The sequence below is a fragment of the Pseudophryne corroboree genome, chromosome 12 (assembly GCF_028390025.1).
Source record: "Pseudophryne corroboree isolate aPseCor3 chromosome 12, aPseCor3.hap2, whole genome shotgun sequence".
NCBI classification, from domain to species: domain Eukaryota; kingdom Metazoa; phylum Chordata; class Amphibia; order Anura; family Myobatrachidae; genus Pseudophryne; species Pseudophryne corroboree.
This window is the reverse complement of record NC_086455.1, coordinates 22,554,946-22,575,483: the sequence shown is the minus strand read 5'-3', so window position 1 is coordinate 22,575,483 and position 20,538 is coordinate 22,554,946. Positions and strand designations below refer to the sequence as shown.

The 20,538-nt window shown below is 42.4% G+C and overlaps 1 protein-coding gene across 1 annotated transcript in view; it reads left to right on the top strand.

Moving 5' to 3' along the window:
- LOC134980388 (inositol-trisphosphate 3-kinase A-like) overlaps positions 1–19,537 on the top strand; it is a 118,892-nt gene extending 99,355 nt beyond the window's left edge. Inside the window, exons 4-7 of the mRNA XM_063947191.1 lie at positions 1,470–1,674; positions 7,663–7,764; positions 8,270–8,341; positions 10,146–19,537. Coding sequence (XP_063803261.1) covers positions 1,470–1,674; positions 7,663–7,764; positions 8,270–8,341; positions 10,146–10,346 — 580 coding nt within the window. The 3' untranslated portion in view covers positions 10,347–19,537. The remainder of the gene's footprint in view (positions 1–1,469; positions 1,675–7,662; positions 7,765–8,269; positions 8,342–10,145) is intronic.
- The last annotated feature ends 1,001 nt before the right edge of the window (positions 19,538–20,538 follow it).

The window sequence follows — 20,538 nt, the reverse complement described above, 5'->3', positions numbered from 1 at the left end:
TTGTTTTACTTTCAAAACAAAAATAGATGGCTATTAAATGTGTAATGTGTTCCTTGTGTTCTTTTCTCCTGAGACATTTTGCAGTTTTTCAATATAAATCCAGAAAATTAAGTATTTATGGCAAAAAAGGAAAGGTACCCAGGGGTGGGTATTAGGGTAAAATGGAGAATTAGGTATTCATGGGTGAATTCTAGGGTGAAATGGTGATCTAGGTACCCAGGTAAGGGTGCTAGGGTGGAATGGTGAGCTAGGTACCCAGGGAAGGGTGCTAGGGTGAAATGGTGAGCTAGGTACCCAGGAATGAGTGCTAGGGTAAAATAATGAGCTAGGTACCCAAGGGTGGGTGCTAGGGTGGAACAGTGAGCTACAGGTATCCAAGGGTGGATGTTTGGGGGAAATGGTGAGCTATAGGTACACAGGGGTGGATGCTAGGGTGAAATGGTGAATTGGTTATCCAGGGATGGGTGCTAGGGTAAAAAGGGGAGCTAGGTACCCATGGGTGAATGCTATGGTGAAATGGTGAATTGGGTATCCAGGGATGGGTGCTAGGGTAAAATGGTGAGCTAGGTACCCAGGGGTAGATGCTAGGGTGAAAATAGTGAGCTACAGGTACCCAGGGGTGGATGTTTGGGGTAAATGATGAGCTATAGGTACACAGGAGTGGGTACTATGGTGAAATGGTGAGCTTAGGTACCCAGGGGTGGGTGCTAGGGTGAAATGGTGAGCTAGGTACCCAGGGGTGGGTATTAGGATAAAGTGGTGAGCTAGGTACCCAGGTTAGGTTTAGGAGCCGCCCAGGGGGGTTAGGGTTAGGCCAGTGATGGCTAATCTTGACACTCCAGTTGTTGTTGAACTACACATCCCAGCATGCCCTGCAACAGTTTTAGCATGGCCAAATAGCAAAACTGTAGCAAGGCATGCTAGGTATGTGTAGTTCAACAACAACGGGAGTGTCAAGGTTAGCCATCACTGGGTTAGGCAGTCAGTATAAATAATTAGTACTCAGAAGCTGTGCCTGATATATAGAATCTATACTGATGTAATTTGAGAATGTGCGATTTATGGTTCCCTGTAATGAGGGAATGTGTCTCCGTTGAGAAAAGACTATAAGAAACCCATATACTGCTTTGTTGTTATAACAAGTGTATATTTAATTTATTTATAGTATATGTAACACCTAGGGATGCTTTCTTGCTGTTTCTCCAGGGAGTTTTTAGTAACCATTGCCCTTGTCCGGTGTAACTACACCTTTGTAGAGTACAGTCTTTCATTTCTTGAAACCTCATAACAAAGTCGTTTTGCTTTCCAGTGTGATAGAGAAGTCACAGTAAAGGCACAAGTGTAAGCGTATTTGTTATATTGAGTTTTTCCTACATTTGCATCCAGTCTGTGTAATTGTTATCCTGTCGCCTCTGCTTGCTGTGCAGTTACACTGTGTGCCTAATTTCCATAACTCCTTACACCTGCAGGACGTATTTGGAAGAAGAATTAACAAAAGCCCGCGGAAAGCCAAAACTGCGAAAGGACATGTATAAGAAAATGATTGAGGTGGACCCTTATGCCCCCACACAGGAGGAGAGCACTCAGCAAGCGGTAACCAAACCTCGATACATGCAATGGAGAGAGACCATCAGCTCAACGTCAACGCTTGGCTTCAGGATTGAGGGAATAAAGGTCAGCAGATTACATAGGTAGAACATCGGATGCAAGTGGGTGTTTTCCATCTGTGCATGCGTTCCGTTGATTACCGTTCAAAGACTCAGATTGAAACTGCACATGGATGTAAGTTCTGCAGGCGTTTCTGGGTGGTAACAGACGTGGGCGTGTTGCGTCACTTACACAGGCAGCCAAGTTCAGACGGCGTTTCTGAACCTCCATAGTGCTTGTGCGACCGATGGTGCATCTCAATGCGCACTATAGTGGATAAGTGTCGCAGCCAGCGGGCATCTCAATAGAAAGTTCTGCGAGCGTATTAGTATAAAGATGCAGTACCAGGGTTGCGCCGGGAAACGCAGTCACAGGTTAATCTGCGCCCTCCTCTGAATCGGCCCCGTAGTGTTTAATTGTACCGTATCCACTTTTTAGCACTGATTAGCTTCTAAAGCTGGAGCCTATTTAAACTGTCTATCTTGTTCATTAAAAGTTAGTGTCTCCGCTTCAAGTCATTATATATACTCTCCTGTATTTTGGCACCGATCACCACGAGCTGCCTGAGGCCATCAGTGCATCGTATTGAAAGAGCACATCACCAGGTTACTGTAAACCACTCACATTCTCACTCAATGTACCAATTCATTGCGGAGTGTGTGGTTGTTTGAAGCCTTGTTCTGTTGGGTTTTTTTTTTTCTTCCACGGAGCACTAGGGCATTGTTTGAGAAAGTGGCTGGTGTGAAACAGGTGGTGCTGGAATCCAGGAACAGAGACGTGAGAGGTATACGGCGCTGGTGAAACGCGCAGGGTACATTCCAGTGGGTGGAGGAGTTTTGTTTAGGTGGAAACATTTCAAAGTTTCTACGTGGAGAAATTAACAATGTGCTCTGTTCACAACAGATCTGCCTTGTGTGAGGTCTGTTCTCATTCTTGGGAAAGATGCAACAAATTAGCTAATGTGTAGCATCACCGAGTCACGTAGAGCGTCCATCTTCATTGTGCAAAACTCTAAAAGACGAAGGTTAAAACTGTTGTATTTCTCGGGGGCACGTATTCATTGTTCAATTAATTATTAATTTTGCACAAATGTGTGTGTGTGTGTGTATATATATATATATATATAATAAATATATATATATATATTTATATTTGTACACACATACACACACATATTTGTGCTATATATTGTTTATGTACTCTGTAATTGGGCGCTGCGGAACCCTTGTGGCGCCATATAAATAAAGGATAATAATAATATATATGTGTGTGTATGTATGTATGTATGTATGTATGTATGTATGTACATACATACAGGTGAAACTCCAAAAATGAGAATATCGTGCAAAAGTTAGTTTATTTCAGTAATTCAACTTAAAGGGTGAAACTAATATATTATATAGACTCATTACATGCAAAGTCAGATATTTCAAGCCTTTATTTGTTATAATTTGGATGATTGTGGTTTACAGGTTAAGCAAACCCTAAATCCAAAATCTCAGAAAATTAGAATATTGTGAAAAGGTTCAAAATTGTAGGCTCAAAGTGTCACACCGTAATCCGCTAATTAATCCAAACCACCTGCAAAAGGTTCCTGAGCCTTTAAATGGTCTGTCTGGTTCAGTACAATTCACAAACATGGGGAAAACTGCTGACCTGACAGTTGTACAGAAAACCATCATTGAAAGCCTCAAAAGGAAATTGCAAAAGAAGTTGGATGTTCTCAAAGCACATTAATAGAAAGTTAAGTGGAAGGGAAAAGTGTGGAAGAAAAAGGTGCACAAGCAGCAGGGATGACCTCAGCCTGGAGAGAATTGTCAGGAAAAGGCCATTCAAAAGTGTGTGGTTGGGGGTGGGGGGGCGGGGGGGGGATTTGGCTTCACAAGGAGTGGACTGAGGCTGGAGTTAGAGCATCAAGAGCCATCACGCACAGACGGATCCTGGACATATGCTTCAAATGTTTTATTCCTCTTGTCAAGCCACTCCTGAGCAACAAACGTCAGGAGCGTCTTACCTGGGCTAAAGAAAAAAAGAACTGGTCTGTTGCTCAGTGGTCCAAAGTCCTCTTTTCTGATGAGAGCAAATTTTGCATCTAATTTGGAAACCAAGGTCCCAGAGTATGGAGGAAGATTGGAGAAGCACACAATCCAAGATGCTTGAAGTCCAGTGTGAAGTTTCCACAGTCTGTGTTGAATTGGGGAGACATGTCATCTGCTGGTGTTGGTCCACTGTGCTTAAGTCCAGAGTCAACGCACCTGTCTATCAGGACATTTTAGAGCACTTCATATTTCCTTCAGCAGACCAGCTTTGTGGAGAAGCTGACTTCATTTTCCAGCAGGACTTGGCACCTGCCCACACTGCCAAAAGTACCAAAACCTGGTTCAATGACCGTGGGATTACTGTGCTGGATTGGACAGCAAACTCGCCTGACCTGAACCCCATAGAGAATCTATGGGGCATTGCCAAGAGAAAGATGATAGACCTGAGACCGAACAATGCAGAAGAGCTGAAGGCCGCTATTGAAGCATCCTGGTCTTCCATAACCCTTCAGCAGTGCCACAGGCTGGTAGAATCCATGCTACGCCGCATTGAGGCTGTAATTCATGCAATAGGGGTCCAAACCAAGTACTGAGTACATATGTATGATTATACTTTTCAGAGGGCTGACATTTCTGTATTTAAAATTATTTTCTTACTGATTTTATGTAATATTCTAATTTTCTGAGATTTTGAATTTGGGGTTTTCTTAAGCTGTAAGCCACAATCATCAAAATTATAACAAATAAAGGCTTGAAATATCTCGCTTTGCATGTAATGAGTCTATATAATATATTAGTGTCACCTTTTAAGTTGAATTACTGAAACAATTGAACTTTTGCACGATATTCTAATTTTCTGAGTTTCACCTGTATGTATTAAGAAAAAGGTGAGCTACATAGGGCTTAAAAGCTTTAATAGGTCTGATTACACCATTTAGAAATAAAGCATACATTTGCAGTAAAACAAAATTACATTTGTACCAATGTTTACAATAAGAAAAGCATATCACCATTCCACAGCAATTCATTAGCACACTGGAACAGCTTGCTACGATTATTGGTCTTCGGACTGGGACCTCACCCTCCTTACACTATGAGGCGGTGCTTCATGCTGATTATATAGCTCAGCGGGAGCACTCGTTAATATACAGGGTGTTTAAGAAAGATGGACCCAATTTCAAAGCAATACATTTTACGACGGCAACGTGTTACAAACGGTTTAATGAGTCAACAGGTCTTACTACCCATTTTATAAATGCTCTATGTCCCCTCCACCTGCTGTATGGACAACATTTGAGATGACGGTTGAATTTGTCCCAATGGAATTTGTGTTGCAGGGTTGCCATAGTGCAATCAACTGATGCTAGCCAGACATCAGAACGATATCGTTCCAACCAGCCAACTTTTTGGCTGGTTGGAACAATAATCTGGCAGTGTATGTATGGAAGGAAAGGATAATCAGTCTCACACCTCTGTCTTTTTCTTTCTCCTCTATTTCTTTTTTCTATTTCCCTCCTTCTTTCTCATTCACTTCACCTCCTCTCTATCCCATTTTGTTCTCCTCTCGCTCTGCTTCCTATCTCTCTCCTTTGTAAACTTCTGTAGCTCCTCCGCAGGCCTGTCTTCAGTTCTTCCCAACTTAAAGCGCTTGCATGTACCCTTGGATTGTGTGTTTAGTTTCTAAGGATGTTATTTGGTATTTGTCAAGGGGAGAGGTGGGTGGTCAGAGTATGTAAAACGACACAATTGGTCCGACATGCATGCATGTAAATTTAAATGCCATCTATATACAAAATTAGAATGTAACATAGTATCTAAGGTTGAAAAAAGACAATTGTCCATCGGGTTCAACATATTTGTGGTCTCCTATGCACGATTATTTTGTATCAAATTTTGACTGAAGTTGCTAACTGCCGTTCCGATTAACCCCTCTTTTTTATAATAACCATAGTGCGTGACTATGCCCCGTAACCCTGGATATCCTTATCCATTAGGAATTTATCTAACCCATTCTTAAAGATGTTGACAGATTCCGCCATTACAACTCCCTCAGGCAGGGAATTCCAAACGTGTATCGTCCTTACTGTAAAAAAGCCTTTACGCCGTATTGTGCGGAATCTCCTCTCCTCTAACCTGAGCGAGTGTCCACGAGTTCTCTGTGTTGATCTAACCAAAAACAGGTCCTGCGCAAGATCTGTATATTGTCCCCTTATATATTTGTAAATGTTGATCATGTCCCCTCTTAATCTCCTCTTTTCCAGTGTAAACATGCCTAGTCTTGCAAGCCTTTCTTTGCACGTCACTTTCTACAGCAGTTTTGTTTATTAGTGTAGTGCTGATTTCTCTTGTCCCAGTAATGTATAACTAGAAACACATCCCTAACTTGTAACCAAGGGGTAGATTTATTAAAGTTTAGAAAGTAGTAATGGCAGACTCGGCCTATACTTTTAAGAATGGCCTAGTTAATTCCTAATGGATAAAGATAAACAGGGTTATGGAGGATAGATCACGTACTATAGTTATAATAAAATGTGGGAATACAACACAACACAACGGCCGACTTTATCAACAGATAAAATTAATGCTGAAAATAATACTGAGTAGGAGAACACAAATAGGTTGAACTCCATGGACCGATGTCTTTTTTTTCAACCTCACAAACTATGTGTATATATATATATATATATAAAGGGGTCTATTTACTAAGTCATGGAGAGAGATAAGCAACCAACCAACCAGCCCTTCACTGTCATTTTTTTTCAAACACAGCCTGTAACATGGCAGTAAGTAGCTGATTGGTTGGTACTTACTCTTCGTCCACTTTATCTCTCTCTATGGGGGAATTGTACTGAGCAGTGATAAGAGTGGCGAAGTGAGCCAGTGGAGAAGTTTCCCAGGGCAACCAATCAGCTGCTCCGTATAATGTTATAGTATGCAAATTAGAAATGTTACTTCAATGCTGATTGGTTGCCATGGTCAACTTCTCCACTGGCTCACTTCTCCTCTCTTATCACTGCTCAAGACATCTCCCCCCAAAGGCTTAATAAATAGACACCATAGTACCAACCAATCAGCCCCGCACTGTCATTTTTTTTTTCAAACACGGCCTGTAAAGTGACAGGAGCTGATTGCTTGGTACATTATCTCTCTACACTATTATCTCTATTATCTCTGCCAGGTGCACATGTGCCCCCACCGTGCCAGGTGCACATGTGCCCCCACCGTGCCAGGTGCACATGTGCCCCCACCGTGCCAGGTGCACATGTGCCCCCAGTAGTGCCACCGCTGCTCACCGGGCTGGCTGTACTCCTCTGTTGGAAGGGGGGTATAGGAGGGGATGCCGTTTTATACTACTGTGTGTGTATGTTTCCTGTTCAATCCTAGGATTGGGATTTATGCAATCCCGGCTTCTGGAAATTACAAAAATGGGCTGGGATTGGTTTTCCTACCGTTGACAGAACTTGACATCAATCCAATTATTTTCATGCTGCAAAATGAGGGAATTGTCCAAAAATCTGGTTATACCCCGTTTAGCTAGAGCCATTCTCTAGAATTTCTGCACCTAGAAAACAGCCTAGAAATAGTATTTTATGACTGTACCACAATTATTTGTGTTTTTTGCCCTTTTTTATTTTTTTTCCGTTTGTTTTTATTATATGCACCATCGCATTGTTGTGGAACCACAATATACTGCTGACATATAGTGGGCAATTCAATTTCAGGAGATGTGCTGCAGGACCACACTCTATTTGTCCTATACGGTGCTGCAACATCACAGGTTTTCCTCGTACCTCTAGGGGGTACGAGATAAAATTGTCGCTGTCGCTGGACATGATGTGCTCTTCTGGAACGCATGTAATCGAGTCTCCGCCAGAGCTAGCAAACTTCCAATAACCTCATGAAAACATTCTATTCGCAGCATCCCGTATTGTTTGATGTAAACATGACATCTGAAACGTTTCTTCTGTTTTTCCAGAAGGGTGACGGAACATGCAGCACAAAGTTCAAAACAACAAAGACTCGCGATCAGATTCACAAAGCTTTCTTTCAATTTATCGATGGCAACAAAAGTATTTTGGTATGTAGACTTGCAATATAATTCATACCTCCTAATTATTGTGTAAACCTGTTCAATAGGGCTTTCTTTCCACACAGGAACCCACATTAGGCACGAAAACACCAAGAAACAGACCTATTTCAGTTGTTACCTTGAAGTTAGGGACTGGGCACCTTTGGTAGCCTGTGTCGTGACATTTTTCCTAAACCTGAAAGCAAAATGTAGTTGAATGGGGGAAAAAGGGAACATTTGGAGGTGTTTCACTTTGAACGGTTTCCTTGTGTCCTAAATCATTACTATCAGTCGATTTACTAACGTTTCTAAAAAAAAGGGAAAGTGGAGGTGTGGCCTACAACGTCTAATCAGATTTAAGCTATCATCTTCTAGACTGTACTAGATAAATTGTAGCTCAGTTCTGATTGGTGGCTATTGGCCACACCTCCACTTCTCCTTTTCAAGAGGTTAGGTAAATCCACCTGTGTGTTCTCCAAACTTATTTTATTGTAACATTTTTATTTTCTTGCAGAATAAATATCTGAACAGACTACAGGAGATCAGGGCTGTTGTGGAGTCTTCGGAGTTCTTCAAGCATCATGAGGTATGAGGGGCTTTACAGTACATGTGTAGTATTGGCAGGAAGCTTCCACTAACACATAGACTATACAGCAGTGATAAGAAACCTTAAGCTTCGAGGACTGCATGTGCAGCCCCCAAACCATCATCTCATTTCACTCAATCTCATAAATACGTTAAACAATACATTTTCTTAAATCATGTTTTCATTGCGTTCTCCCAAAGCAATATATACAAAGGTTTGCAATAATAGTGATTTGGTTAAACGGCAACATATTACATCATACAAAAGATCAAAATAAGAGTTAAGTATGAACAGATGTAACAGTACATTCTTCACAGTACACACAGGGCTTAATCCAATTAGCTACACGTTCAAACGCACTTACAGTACATATGGACACTCATTTTTGTTTGCAGCCCCATAGGGCTGCGTACAGAATTCTGTCCCGAGAGGGATCGGGCTACGAGAGGAGCTAGTTGCGGTGCCGTTGCTGGCGTTTTATGCACTTGCAACGGCATGTCTCCCCCTTCACAGCTAATTGGATTGGCTCCGCAGACTATTATGGTAAATTTCAATAATAAGGAAATAGTCATATGTGCAATGAAGAACGTGGAAAATATATTTATGTTGATGCTCAGAAAAAGCATAATTGCAAGCCCACCGGAAAGGTAATACCCACAGCATCAACAGGCATTTTAATGTACAATACGTTGTACAAGCTATAACAACAGATCTTTGTGCTGGGGGAATTGAATTTTTATCTTATTTTGCACCGGCTTATGAAAGTCAGATGTAAGGATGGAATAGGTGCGATGCAATTCTGCAGAGGTTTCCATACAGTATACGTTTTCTCTCTGTATTAAAATGTGCTCCATGATGGAGACTAAGGGGGAAATTTCATTACCTAAAGTGAATTACAGTACCATGGGCAAATACGGGAGGTAGCACCAGCTTTAACGCCGGAGGCTATTCAATTGCACTCCTGATTTCCCCCCGATAGCCATGTTAATGCCCATTAAAGTAGCTTGTTAATGGGCGTTAGTACGGGTTAGCAGAAGTTCATGCAAAATCAATTAACTTTTCACGGATTCTGTGCACGAACAGCAGCAGAACGCTGAGGCAGGTGAAAAAAATCCCAGATGACTCCTGGTTTCGAGGCTAATTGAATAACCCATAGAGATCAATTAGTCCGCAGTATTCTACCACGGATAAATTAATTCCACCCTATACGTTCATATGTGTAAGTGGAACCGAAAATAGACTGTTTGCCTCACACAGCTCTATTCCGCAGAGTAGATGGAAAACCAATGGATAGATTTACTAACCTGCAGTTGGTCAAACTTGCTGATGGTCAGCTGCTTTGACTGGTGGATTTAAAGCGGCACCAGAAATCAAAGCTAAATAAGGCAGGTTTATCATTAATTCCTGTTGCTGTTTTAAAACTATCTGCCACAGCTGCAGAAAAACAGTGGCTTGACATACCACGGGTTAAGTCTATCCTTGTGTGGAGGAGACTCCACGTTTCACCTCCTCTAATGTCGCATATGCAGATGATGCGGCATAAATCCTAGAGCAGGGGTTCTCAAACTCGGTCCTCAGGGGCGCACACAGTGCATATTTTGCAGGTAACCCAGCAAGTGCACAGGTGTATTAATTACTCACAGACACATTTTAAAAGGTCCACAGATGGAGCTAATTATTTCACTTGTGATTCTGTGAGGAGACCTGCAAAACATGCACAAGCTTTTTCCATACCTTTGTATATTTGTTGGTATTCACAAATATTCTGCCTGGTATATTTCATATCGTCTTTGCTTTATTTTAGGTGATTGGAAGCTCCTTGCTGTTTGTGCATGACAAGAAAGGCAAGTGTAATGTATGGCTTATTGATTTTGGAAAAACAACATGCCTACCTGAGGGGCAAACTCTGGACCATCGTATTCCCTGGCAAGAGGGGAACCGGGAAGATGGTTACCTTTATGGATTTGACAATCTAATTGATATCTTATCTAGTATCATATCCTGATAAGGAAAAATCAGTGAATCGCCTGACCACTACATAAGGATTATTCATATGAACTTTATCTATTGCCGTTTACTGTTTGGGATGGATTTTATCTACTGGTGATGGAACTAAAGATGCTTTTAACTTAGGAATCACAAAGCTTACAATGTACAGCCTCTCTATGCAACAGTATGGTTCTGTGAATTCATGGAGACGTTCTCGAACCTGTGGATTCCTGTTTAACTCTAGAATAATTCCTGATGACTTGTGCTGAAAGCCAAACGTTTCTGTGAGGAAAACTTTCTTGCTCTCTGTGATGAAACCTATTTAAAAAAAAATATATAAAAATAAACAGGGTAGGTTCTTATTTTTATCTCTGCTGTACAACATTGGGACTTGAGTGAACTCGTAGTGAATTTATAATGGTAATGAAATGTAAGAGCACAGTTTGTGAACCTAATATAACCGTATACTGCAGAAAATGTTAAGTCATTTTGCTACCAGTGGTTCAGCAACCTAATTTTACATAATGCAGATCAAATTGCCCAATCATTATTTTTATTTTTTTAGGTTTGGTACAGACCCATCTCTTGGCTTAGGTCTGTTTCCTTAAAAAAAAAAAAAAAAGATGCAAATAACAAGGTTATCCACTTACATATGTTAAATATGTTCATATGTAGTTAATATACTGTAGTATTTTTTTTGCAGTCTACAGGTTTGACTGTTGACAAGTTTTGATAGGTTGGTCATAGATTAATGTGGTCATGGACAATTAAGTTGACAGTTCTACCTGATAGCTACTGGACCTCTATCTAAGATAACGTTCGTTTAACACTTTTGAAAACTGTGTTTTCTACATCTACTTATAAGAGTTTATTAACATTTTTTTTCTAACTGACTAAACACATGGCTTGAGTAGAAACGTCATTTATTACGTTTGTCAGGAATATAAGGCAGATTTATTAAAGCTTGAAGAGAGATACAAAGTGGAGAGATATAGGGGGATATTCAATTGTTTGAAAAGTCGGTTGGATATCTGTCTGTTCCTGTCTATTAGATAGGGAAAAACAGACATCAAGTGACTTTTTAAACAATTGAATATCCCCCATAGAGTAGTAACCAACCAGCTTCAGTTACATTACAGGCTGTGTTTGGAAAATGGTTAGGATCTGATTGGCTCGTACATTATCTCTCTCCAAGTTTTGATAAATCTTTCCCTGTGGGGAAGATTTATCAAAGCTTAGAGAGAGAGAGAGAAAAAGTGGACAGAGATGACGTATCAACCAATCAGCTCCTAACTGTTGTTTTTTATTTAAACACTGCCTGTAAAATGGCAGGAGACAATTGGTTGGAACTTCATCTCTCTCCAAGCCTTGATAAATCTATCCTGTGTGTGTGTGAATAAGCTCTCACCCATCGAGCAATGTTGTCTTTGTTTTTTGGCTCATGTTTTTAATTGTTTTTAAAGTGTTTTTAGATTTTATATTCACACACAAGAATTCTGCGCATCAATAAGCTTTATGAACAGAAATCCAAACAATTGGATAAAAAAATCAGATTATGGGGGGTATCCAATTAGCTACGAATAAGCATCGGGAGTGAAAAACTGAAGTTTTAATCAATTTTTCCTTTTTTTTTTTTTTTTTTTGTGCTATCCTATTATGATCACCCGGAAAAAAAAAAATCTCCCAAAAACAGCTTCAGTGAAACCTGTGTGTTTTAGCTGGCCGCAGACCCTTTTCCGCATGACAACGGGGCTGCATTCGGGGTTATGGCTTTGCCTGCCTGAGGCAGGTGAAACCTAATCCCAGATAAGCCACAGCCCTCACTGGTTTATCGGCGCTAATTGGATAGCCCCCGGCGATACAATTACCGGTGGTAATTTATCACGGGTAATTGGATACCTCCCTTTATGTTTAAGGGGGCGATTTATCAAAACTTGAAGAGAAATAAAGTGGAGAACGATTACGTACTAACCAGTCATCTTTTAGATGTCATTTCACAGGCTGTGCTTGCAAAATGACAGGATCTGATTGGTTGTGCCAATATTTAGTAGCAGGAAACAATAAAGCTTCATAAAATGCAGCGGGAGAATGCATTACTACAGTGTTAGAATATATATTTATATACAATATTCCATATATATGGAAGTGAATAAAGGACACTGTAGTAATGCATTCTCCCCCTTTATTCACTTCCATATATACGGAATATTGTATATAAATATATATTCTAAGAGAGACGGCACTATTGAGATGTTTAAATAGCTTTTTATGACCGCATCCTAAAGCAAGAATCCTTAATAGGCCAATATAAAGTCTTATCTATTGTAGTAACCTGGTTCATCAGCAGAAAATGCTCAACTTTATCATTATCCTATAATTCACATATGACGTTTATATCTGTGGAATGCTGTTGGCGTATCAGTATTTATTAAGAACACTCATGTAATATATGCACTAGCAAATAATGTATATTATAAGGTTACTTAACCTATTGAAACCCATCGTACAAATATTTAGATTTTCTAAATATTTATTGATAAATTTACTCAAACATTCTACCCATGAATGACTATATTTTTGCAAATTAAGGCCCATGCACACTTGCCGATAAAATGAGCGGCATCGCTCATTTAATCAGCAAGTGTGTATGCCGCCAGCGACGACTGATGCGCGGCCCCTCCGGTCGGCAACGATCGTCGCTGACGCCAGTGCATGCATGCAGGATCTGGACTGTCGTCCATGACCTGCATGCAGGGCTGGCGGAGGCGTGACGTCACTGAGCGATATGAGCGGTCATATCGCTCAGTGTGTACAGGTGGCCGTCGACCGGCCGAGCCGGGAGGGGAAACATTAGACGACGTCGCTCACAGAGCAACATTGTCTAATGTGTACGGACCTTTAGGCCCCAGTTACACAATTATTGTCCTATGTATAGGACATTGTGTCTATATGTATACAAATATGTATGAATAGTATTTTGTGTGCATAAATGTATAATTATATTAATAGGACAATGGGTCTTAACAGGTTAAAGCCGCCTTGAGGTTCTCTGCTCTGTATAAAACACTGCATGTATATTTATAGTGGGCTTCTACTATACAGTACTTGTAATATACAGTATGGGGTGATGGCGTGATACGCTATAAAGCTGACTTTGGTTCTGTAAATGGAACAACCTGACTGCCGCTGCCAGATTATTTACAGCCCCTGCCGCTCAGAATGCTGGAATCAGTCCATCAGCCCTGGTCATTAACAGCCAATCGTACTGGGCACCGCTGCACTTCCCTCACCGCAGCAGATTGCCAGTAACAAGAGACGGAACTTTAGCAATGGGATGTTTTGTAATTGGCGGAACGGGCCATGCTGATAGTTGTAATATATGTCTTCCTGTCATCGAAGGATTCCAGGATATAGCTGAATCAGCATAGGTGCAGTTAACAAAGGTTGGGTACGGGATCCCGACAGTCAGGATGCTGGCGATCAGAAAACCGACAGTTATAATCCCGACACATTTAGCAAAGTAAGGCTAACCTTCCCTACCTGCAACCTAACCCTCCCCCTAGTGCCTAACCCTCCCCCTAGTGCCTAACCCTCCCCTCCTGCAGCCTAACCCTCCAACTCCCGTAGCCTAACCCTCCCACTAATGCCCAACCGTCCCTCCCGCAGCCAAAACCCTCCCCCTAGTGCCTAACCCTCCCCTCCGGCAGCCTAACCCTCTCCCTAGTGCCTAACCCTCCCCTCCTGCAGCCTAACCCTCCCCCTAGTGCCTAACCCTCCCTCCTGCAGCCTAACCCTCCCCTCCCGCAGCCCTCCCCCTAATGCTCAACCCTCCCCTTCCGCAGCCTAACCCTCCCCTAGTGCCCAACCCTCCCTACCTGCAGTCTAACCCTCCTGCTAACCCTCCCCCTAGTGCCTAACCCTCCCTACATGCAGCCTAACCCTCCTGCTAACCCTCCCCCTAGTGCCTAACCCTCCCCCTAGTGCCTAACCCTAATCCTCTCCTCTCCTCTAACCCTCCCATCCCGCAGCCTAAACCTAACGCTCCCCCTAGTGCCTAAGCCTAATCCTCCCCTCCCACAGCCTAACCCTACACCTAGTGCCTAACCATCCCCTCCCGCAGCCTTACCCTCCCCCTAGTGCTTAACCCTCCCTCCCCCTAGTGCCTAACCCTCCCCTAGTGCCTAACCCTCCCCTCCCGCAGCCTAACCCTCCTGCTAACCCTCCCCCTAGTGCCTAACCCTCCCCCTAGTGCCTAACCCTATTCCTCTCCTCCCACAGTCTAACCCTCCCATCCCGCAGCCTAAACCTAACACTCCCCCTAGTGCCTAAGATTAATCCTCCCCTCCCACAGCCTAACCCTACACCTAGTGCCTAACCATCCCCTCCCGCAGCCTTACCCTCCCCCTAGTGCTTAACCCTCCCTCCCCCTAGTGCCTAACCCTCCCCTAGTGCCTAACCCTCCCCTCCCGCAACCTAACCCTCCCCCTAGTGCCTAACCCTAATCCTCCCCTCCCGCAGTTTAACCTTCCCCCTAGTGCCTAACCCTCCCCTCTCGCAGCCTAACCCTCCACCTATTATTATTATTATGATTATTATATTTTATTTATAAGGCTCCACAAGTGTTTCACAGCGCCGTACAAAGGACAGTACAGGGAGACAAAACTTAGCATAACAGTAAATAAATAACAAAAAGGGAGTGCAGGTAACAAAGATAACCATAATTCTCAAAACATAATACAGCTAAGATGTAAGTAGCAAGGGAGTGATCATCGTACTACTTGGGGCTGGTGGCCATAGATGGAGATGAGCCTTTACCAGCATTAGAGAAAGCGGGTGAAGATGGTCGCTGAGTAGGAGAGAGCTGTGAGTGAAATGTGTTGAGAAGAGGGTTTTGACAACAAAAGGAAAGAGGGCCCTGCTCTGAAGAGCTAACAATCTAGTGGGAAGGGCAACAGACAGATGACATGAGGTGCGAGCAGACAGGATGTAAGCAAAGCTGAGATGTTCAAGGCATGAGGCAGGGGGATGGAAGAGCAGCCTCAGGACTAGGTTATGCATCGGGAGGGTATGCTTTGATGAATAGGTGGGTTTTTAGTGCCCGTTTGAAGCTTTGCAAGGTCGGCGAGAGTCTAATGGAGCGGGGGAGCGCGTTCCACTGAAGGGGTGCAGCACGTGCATCTTGAACTCGTGCATGGGAAGCAGTGACCAGGGCAGTCGAGAGGCGACTGTCATTGGCCAACCGTAGGGTCGGGAGGGATTATGAAGGGAGAGGAGGTTAGAGATGTAGGGAGCAGTGGAATTAGAGATGGCCTTGTATGTAAGGGTGAGGAGTTTGAAGAGGATTCTGTAGGGGAGTGGGAGCTAGTGTTAGATGTGGAGCAGCGGGAGAGGAAGATAAGCCTAGCTGCGGAGTTCAGGACAGATTGGAGGGGAGCAAAATGGGAGAAAGCGAGGCCAGTGAGGAGAACATTGCAGTAGTCAAGTCGTGAGATGACCAGCGAGTGGATGATAAGTTTAGTTGCACTCTGGGAGAGAAATGGCATAATGCGAACAATGTTGTGTACAGTAGCTGGAACCGACAGGATTGTGCCAGAGCTTGGATGTGGGGTGCAAAGGAGAGGGAGGAGTCAAGAGTGACGCCCAAGCAGCGGAGTTGGGGAACGGGGGAGATGGTGGTGTTGTCAAACGTGATAGAGATATTGGTAGGGGGTGTTGCTCTAGGTGGGGGTAAGATGATGAGTTCAGTTTTGTCCATGTTGAGCTTCATAGAGCGCTCAGACATCCAGGAGGAGATTGCGGAGAGGCAGCTGGAAACCTGAGGGTGGACAGAGGGGGACAGATCAGGAGATGAGAGGTAGAGTTGTGTGTCATCAGCATAGAGGTGGTAATGAAGGCCAAAGGAGTTAATGAGTGCACCCAGGGAAGAGGTGTACAGGGAGAACAGTAGGGGGCCTAGGACAGAACCCTGAGGGACACCAACAGGAAGGATGGAATGGTGTGAGGTGGTGCCAGAGGCAGAGTGCCTAACCCTTCCCTACTACAGCCTAATCCTTGCCTAACCCTAACTTCCCCTCTCACAGCCTAACCCTCCCCCAAGTGCCTAACCCTCACCCTCGTACTTACGTTCGGGATTGGGATTGTTGAGATTCCGGTGCCGGGATTCTGATGGCAACTATATCCCGTTAACACTGCATAAATTATTGTGACACATGCATCTAAACTAACAAGCAAACCGGCTGCCACCTTTGATAGTATATATGTACCTGGGTACATATCAAGCTCTTATAAGGCCGTCTTTCCAGATAGCGGTGCCTGTAAGCTCTGAGAACTCTCCTGGTTGACCAAAACAACGTTCATATAGAACTATTGAGTAATAAGGGGATTTTAGTGCTTAGATGTGCTGGCATTATTTTAAGATCCTGAAAGCTGCTCGCTGAAGCCTGCTAACGTCTAAATGTTAAGCCTAAATGAACCAGTCTTTTTGATTAGTTTGAGCAAATAATCACTGAACATTAATCTCTCTGCTGTCTCATTACAGAGGTCAGAGTAGCGTGTTCAGCCCTTAACAATCGCATGTGTGAGCATATTACAGTCAGTGGATGAGATTAATCAGTGGAATTTCATACAGCGTGGGTACATTGTGAAAGAACGCAATGGTTATGCTATACAAGCGATTAAAACATCTGCCGTTTAGATTACCCCATAGGAAACAAACTGTTGCAAAATGAGCACTAGTTAGCCTTCAATAACCTGCAACCGAGCAACTGAACGTTTATCCCTATAATACATTTATTTTTTAAACATTTTGTGGAAATTTTAATTGTTACAGAATACATAATCCACTTCCCTGATGTAAAATGCAGACAACTTTTTTTAGGGTTTTTTTTTTAATGTTACTATACACCTGCAGATTAATCAATGGCAACACACAATGCTGAGTATATAAATGGCGTTGGACGCAGTACTCCCGAAGGTGCAACCTGATTGGCAGGCTGCATCCGTGTGGGGACGGTAATGGAGAGCGTTTTCGGAAACAGGCTCACATCAGCTCATTTTCCAGGCATGCTTAGGCCACTGTCCTAGCCTTCCATCATAGCTTCACTTGCAGGCAGGGTTGTGAACTGGGAGAAGAGAATGAAAAAGCGGAGAAACTGCCCCGGATCCCCAAAAAGTGACTGCTGAGATAGCAGAACATAGGGGGTCGTTCCGAGTTGATCGCTCACTAGCTGTTTTTAGCAGCTGTGCAAACGCTATGCCGCCGCCCACTGGGAGTGTATTTTAGCTTAGCAGAAGTGCGAACGAAAGGATCGCAGAGCGGCTACAAATTTTCTATGTGTAGTTTCTGAGTAGCTCTAAACCTACTCGGCGCTTGCGATCACTTCAGACTGTTCAGTTCCTGTTTTGACGTCACAAACACGCCCTGCGTTCACCCAGCCACGCCTGCGTGGTTTTTTTTTTTTTTTAACACTCCTTGAAAACGGTCAGTTGACACCCAGAAACGCCCACTTCATGTCAATCACTCTGCGGCCAGCAGTCCGACTGAAAAGCTTCGCTAGACCCTATGTGAAACGATATCGTTCGTTGTAGTAGCACGTTGTGCGTGCGCATTGTGCCGCATGCGCGGAAGTGCCGTTTTTTTGCCTCACCGCTGCACAGTCAACGAATGCAGCTAGCGATCAACTCAGAATGACCCCCACAGAGCAAGCAGAAAAAATAGGAAACATTTCTATTTTACGGAATTTGAAACCAATGTACACTGTTTCAAGAAATGATGATTATTAATAAATTATTAATAAATTATTAATAAATCTATTATTTTTATTTCAAATAAATACTATCTGGGCTGTACAAAATTAATTTGGGGTATTTTGTGGCGCTATATATATATATATATATATATATATATATATAATATAATATATTTTTTACTCCAATAATGACATGCAATTATTGGCCAACTTAAGTGAACCGAAGAATTCCAATTGCCCAATTAGTCATTAGAAAAGGGGTTGGGGGTCCAATGGGTTCTGAAGCAAGTCCCAACATTTTAAACTTAAAATAAGGATTTTCTCCACTTTTTCACCTGCTCAGGGTGGTACGCACTTGCACTAAAAAGTGCGATTTGGCAAGGAGAATAGAAAATGAGTTGGTTGCACCTTGCAGTCGCTGTGCAAATTTGCCATGAAACCGGCTCGCATAAGCCAACTCGTGTCTAATTGGATTGACCACTATGAACGCAATTTCTGGATAGCTAAACACGTAAGCAGGGATGTACATCTTTTAATATGTGCAAAATATAAGGGCTGTACAGTGCACATATGACTTAACTCTAGATCTTTTTTCATTTTATAATATGGGGGTATATTTAAATATCAGAGCTACAAATGTACAGTATCTTGTGGTATGCTGGGAGAGCACTGTAATAACCTGTAAAATGTAGAACCTATAGATCTATGTCCCATCTTGTGAAAGGCTGGGAAAGCACTGTAATTACAAACAACCTGTGAAGTGTAATGTATTAAATGCGCTATTTTTTCATTGAGCAGATATAATTACTGTTTTTCGGAATATTTTTGTTTATAACAACAGACAGTGGAGAGGCACAACACACACTGTAACACTTAATGAATGTTAGCAATGTATAAAAGAAATATTTTAAGTAAAAAAAAAAAGATACAATAAGGTATTGCACCATGTGTACACATGATATCCATGGATTTCTTTGATTCTTGATAAATTACTACAGGTTGCGTCTCCCATATCCAAAACACAGAATATATCATAATACAGAATTTTTGGAGATAGATGTTGCAATGTACACAACCTTGGCTTAATGCACAAAATTATTAAACCTCTTGTATATTTTTACCTTCAGGCTGTGTGTATAAGGTGTATATGAAACATAAATGCATTCTGTGCTTAGACTTGGGTCCCATCCCCAAGATATCTCATTGTTATATGCAAATATCCCAAAATATGGAAAAATCCAATATCCAAAATTCTTCCGATCCCAAACATTTTGGATATGGGAGACTTAACCTGTACACACACACTCTTCCGTTATTCATTTGTGTATGGATTTTAAACACTAAACTGCAGTGACTATAATTTGTAATACCTGCTGCTGTATATTGTTCATAAAATATGTTTGGCATGTATAAATGCATTGCTGAGATGTTTTAGAATAAATTGCTTTCAAATTCTTAACATTTGTGGTTTTTCTATAGACTATTTAAGTAGCCTGCATTGTATGCAATAACTTAAGTAACAAGACACTCTTTACAAAACCAAAATAGGTAGGTAGAAAAAGTACGCATTTTGCAGGCTAGTTGGGAATATGTAAATGGATAATGTATGGTTGCTTCTTCACAGTGTTTAATGGGGATAAATTTGGCATCTCGGCGGTCAAGTAACCGACTCTGGAATCCCGACACTGCTCAGTAGACCTGTGCCGGGGCACTGACAGCCGACATCCCACCGATAAATATCGGGGTAGGTGTTAGGGTCAGGCACTAGGGGGGTGGTTAGCCGTAGCTGCCTCCCCCCTAAATTTAGACTTAGCCGCCACCAAAGGAGGGTTAGGGTAGTTCAGGGGTTGGGTTAGGGTAGTTAACCCCAAAACCTGTCGGAATTCTCAGATTCAGCATACCGAGGTCGGTCATGTGATCATCGGCATCCCAAACGCCGGCTAAATGTATTGCACCCATTTAATGTGGACAGGATCGATTACTTGAACCATTACACACATCTGGGGTCTTGCCTGGCCCACTAGTGCCTGTACTATACTTTTGGGTCTATTTACTAAGCCTTGGAAAGAGATAAAGTACCAACCAGCAAGCTCCTCTGTCATTTTTCAAACACTGCCGTTAACACGGCAGTAAGGAGCTGATTGGTTGGTACTTTATCTCTCTCCAAGACTTAATAAATAGACCCCATTGTTTCAGGTCACCTAATTCAGTCCAGCACATGCAAGGTTTTTAATTGTAACGTGATTATTGTCTGGAGTGGTAACTGCAGGCAAATGCGGAATAGCAAGGAAACCGTTAACAGGTGAATGACTGAAACTGTTAACAGGTTAATGGAATACCAGATGTGTTCAGGATTCTGGAGCAAGATATGACAGGGATCTCCCAGCATAGTAATATGAAAACTGTGAATGTGGACTTTTCCTTAGGATAGTATTGTGAGATCTGGAATGCAGTACAACA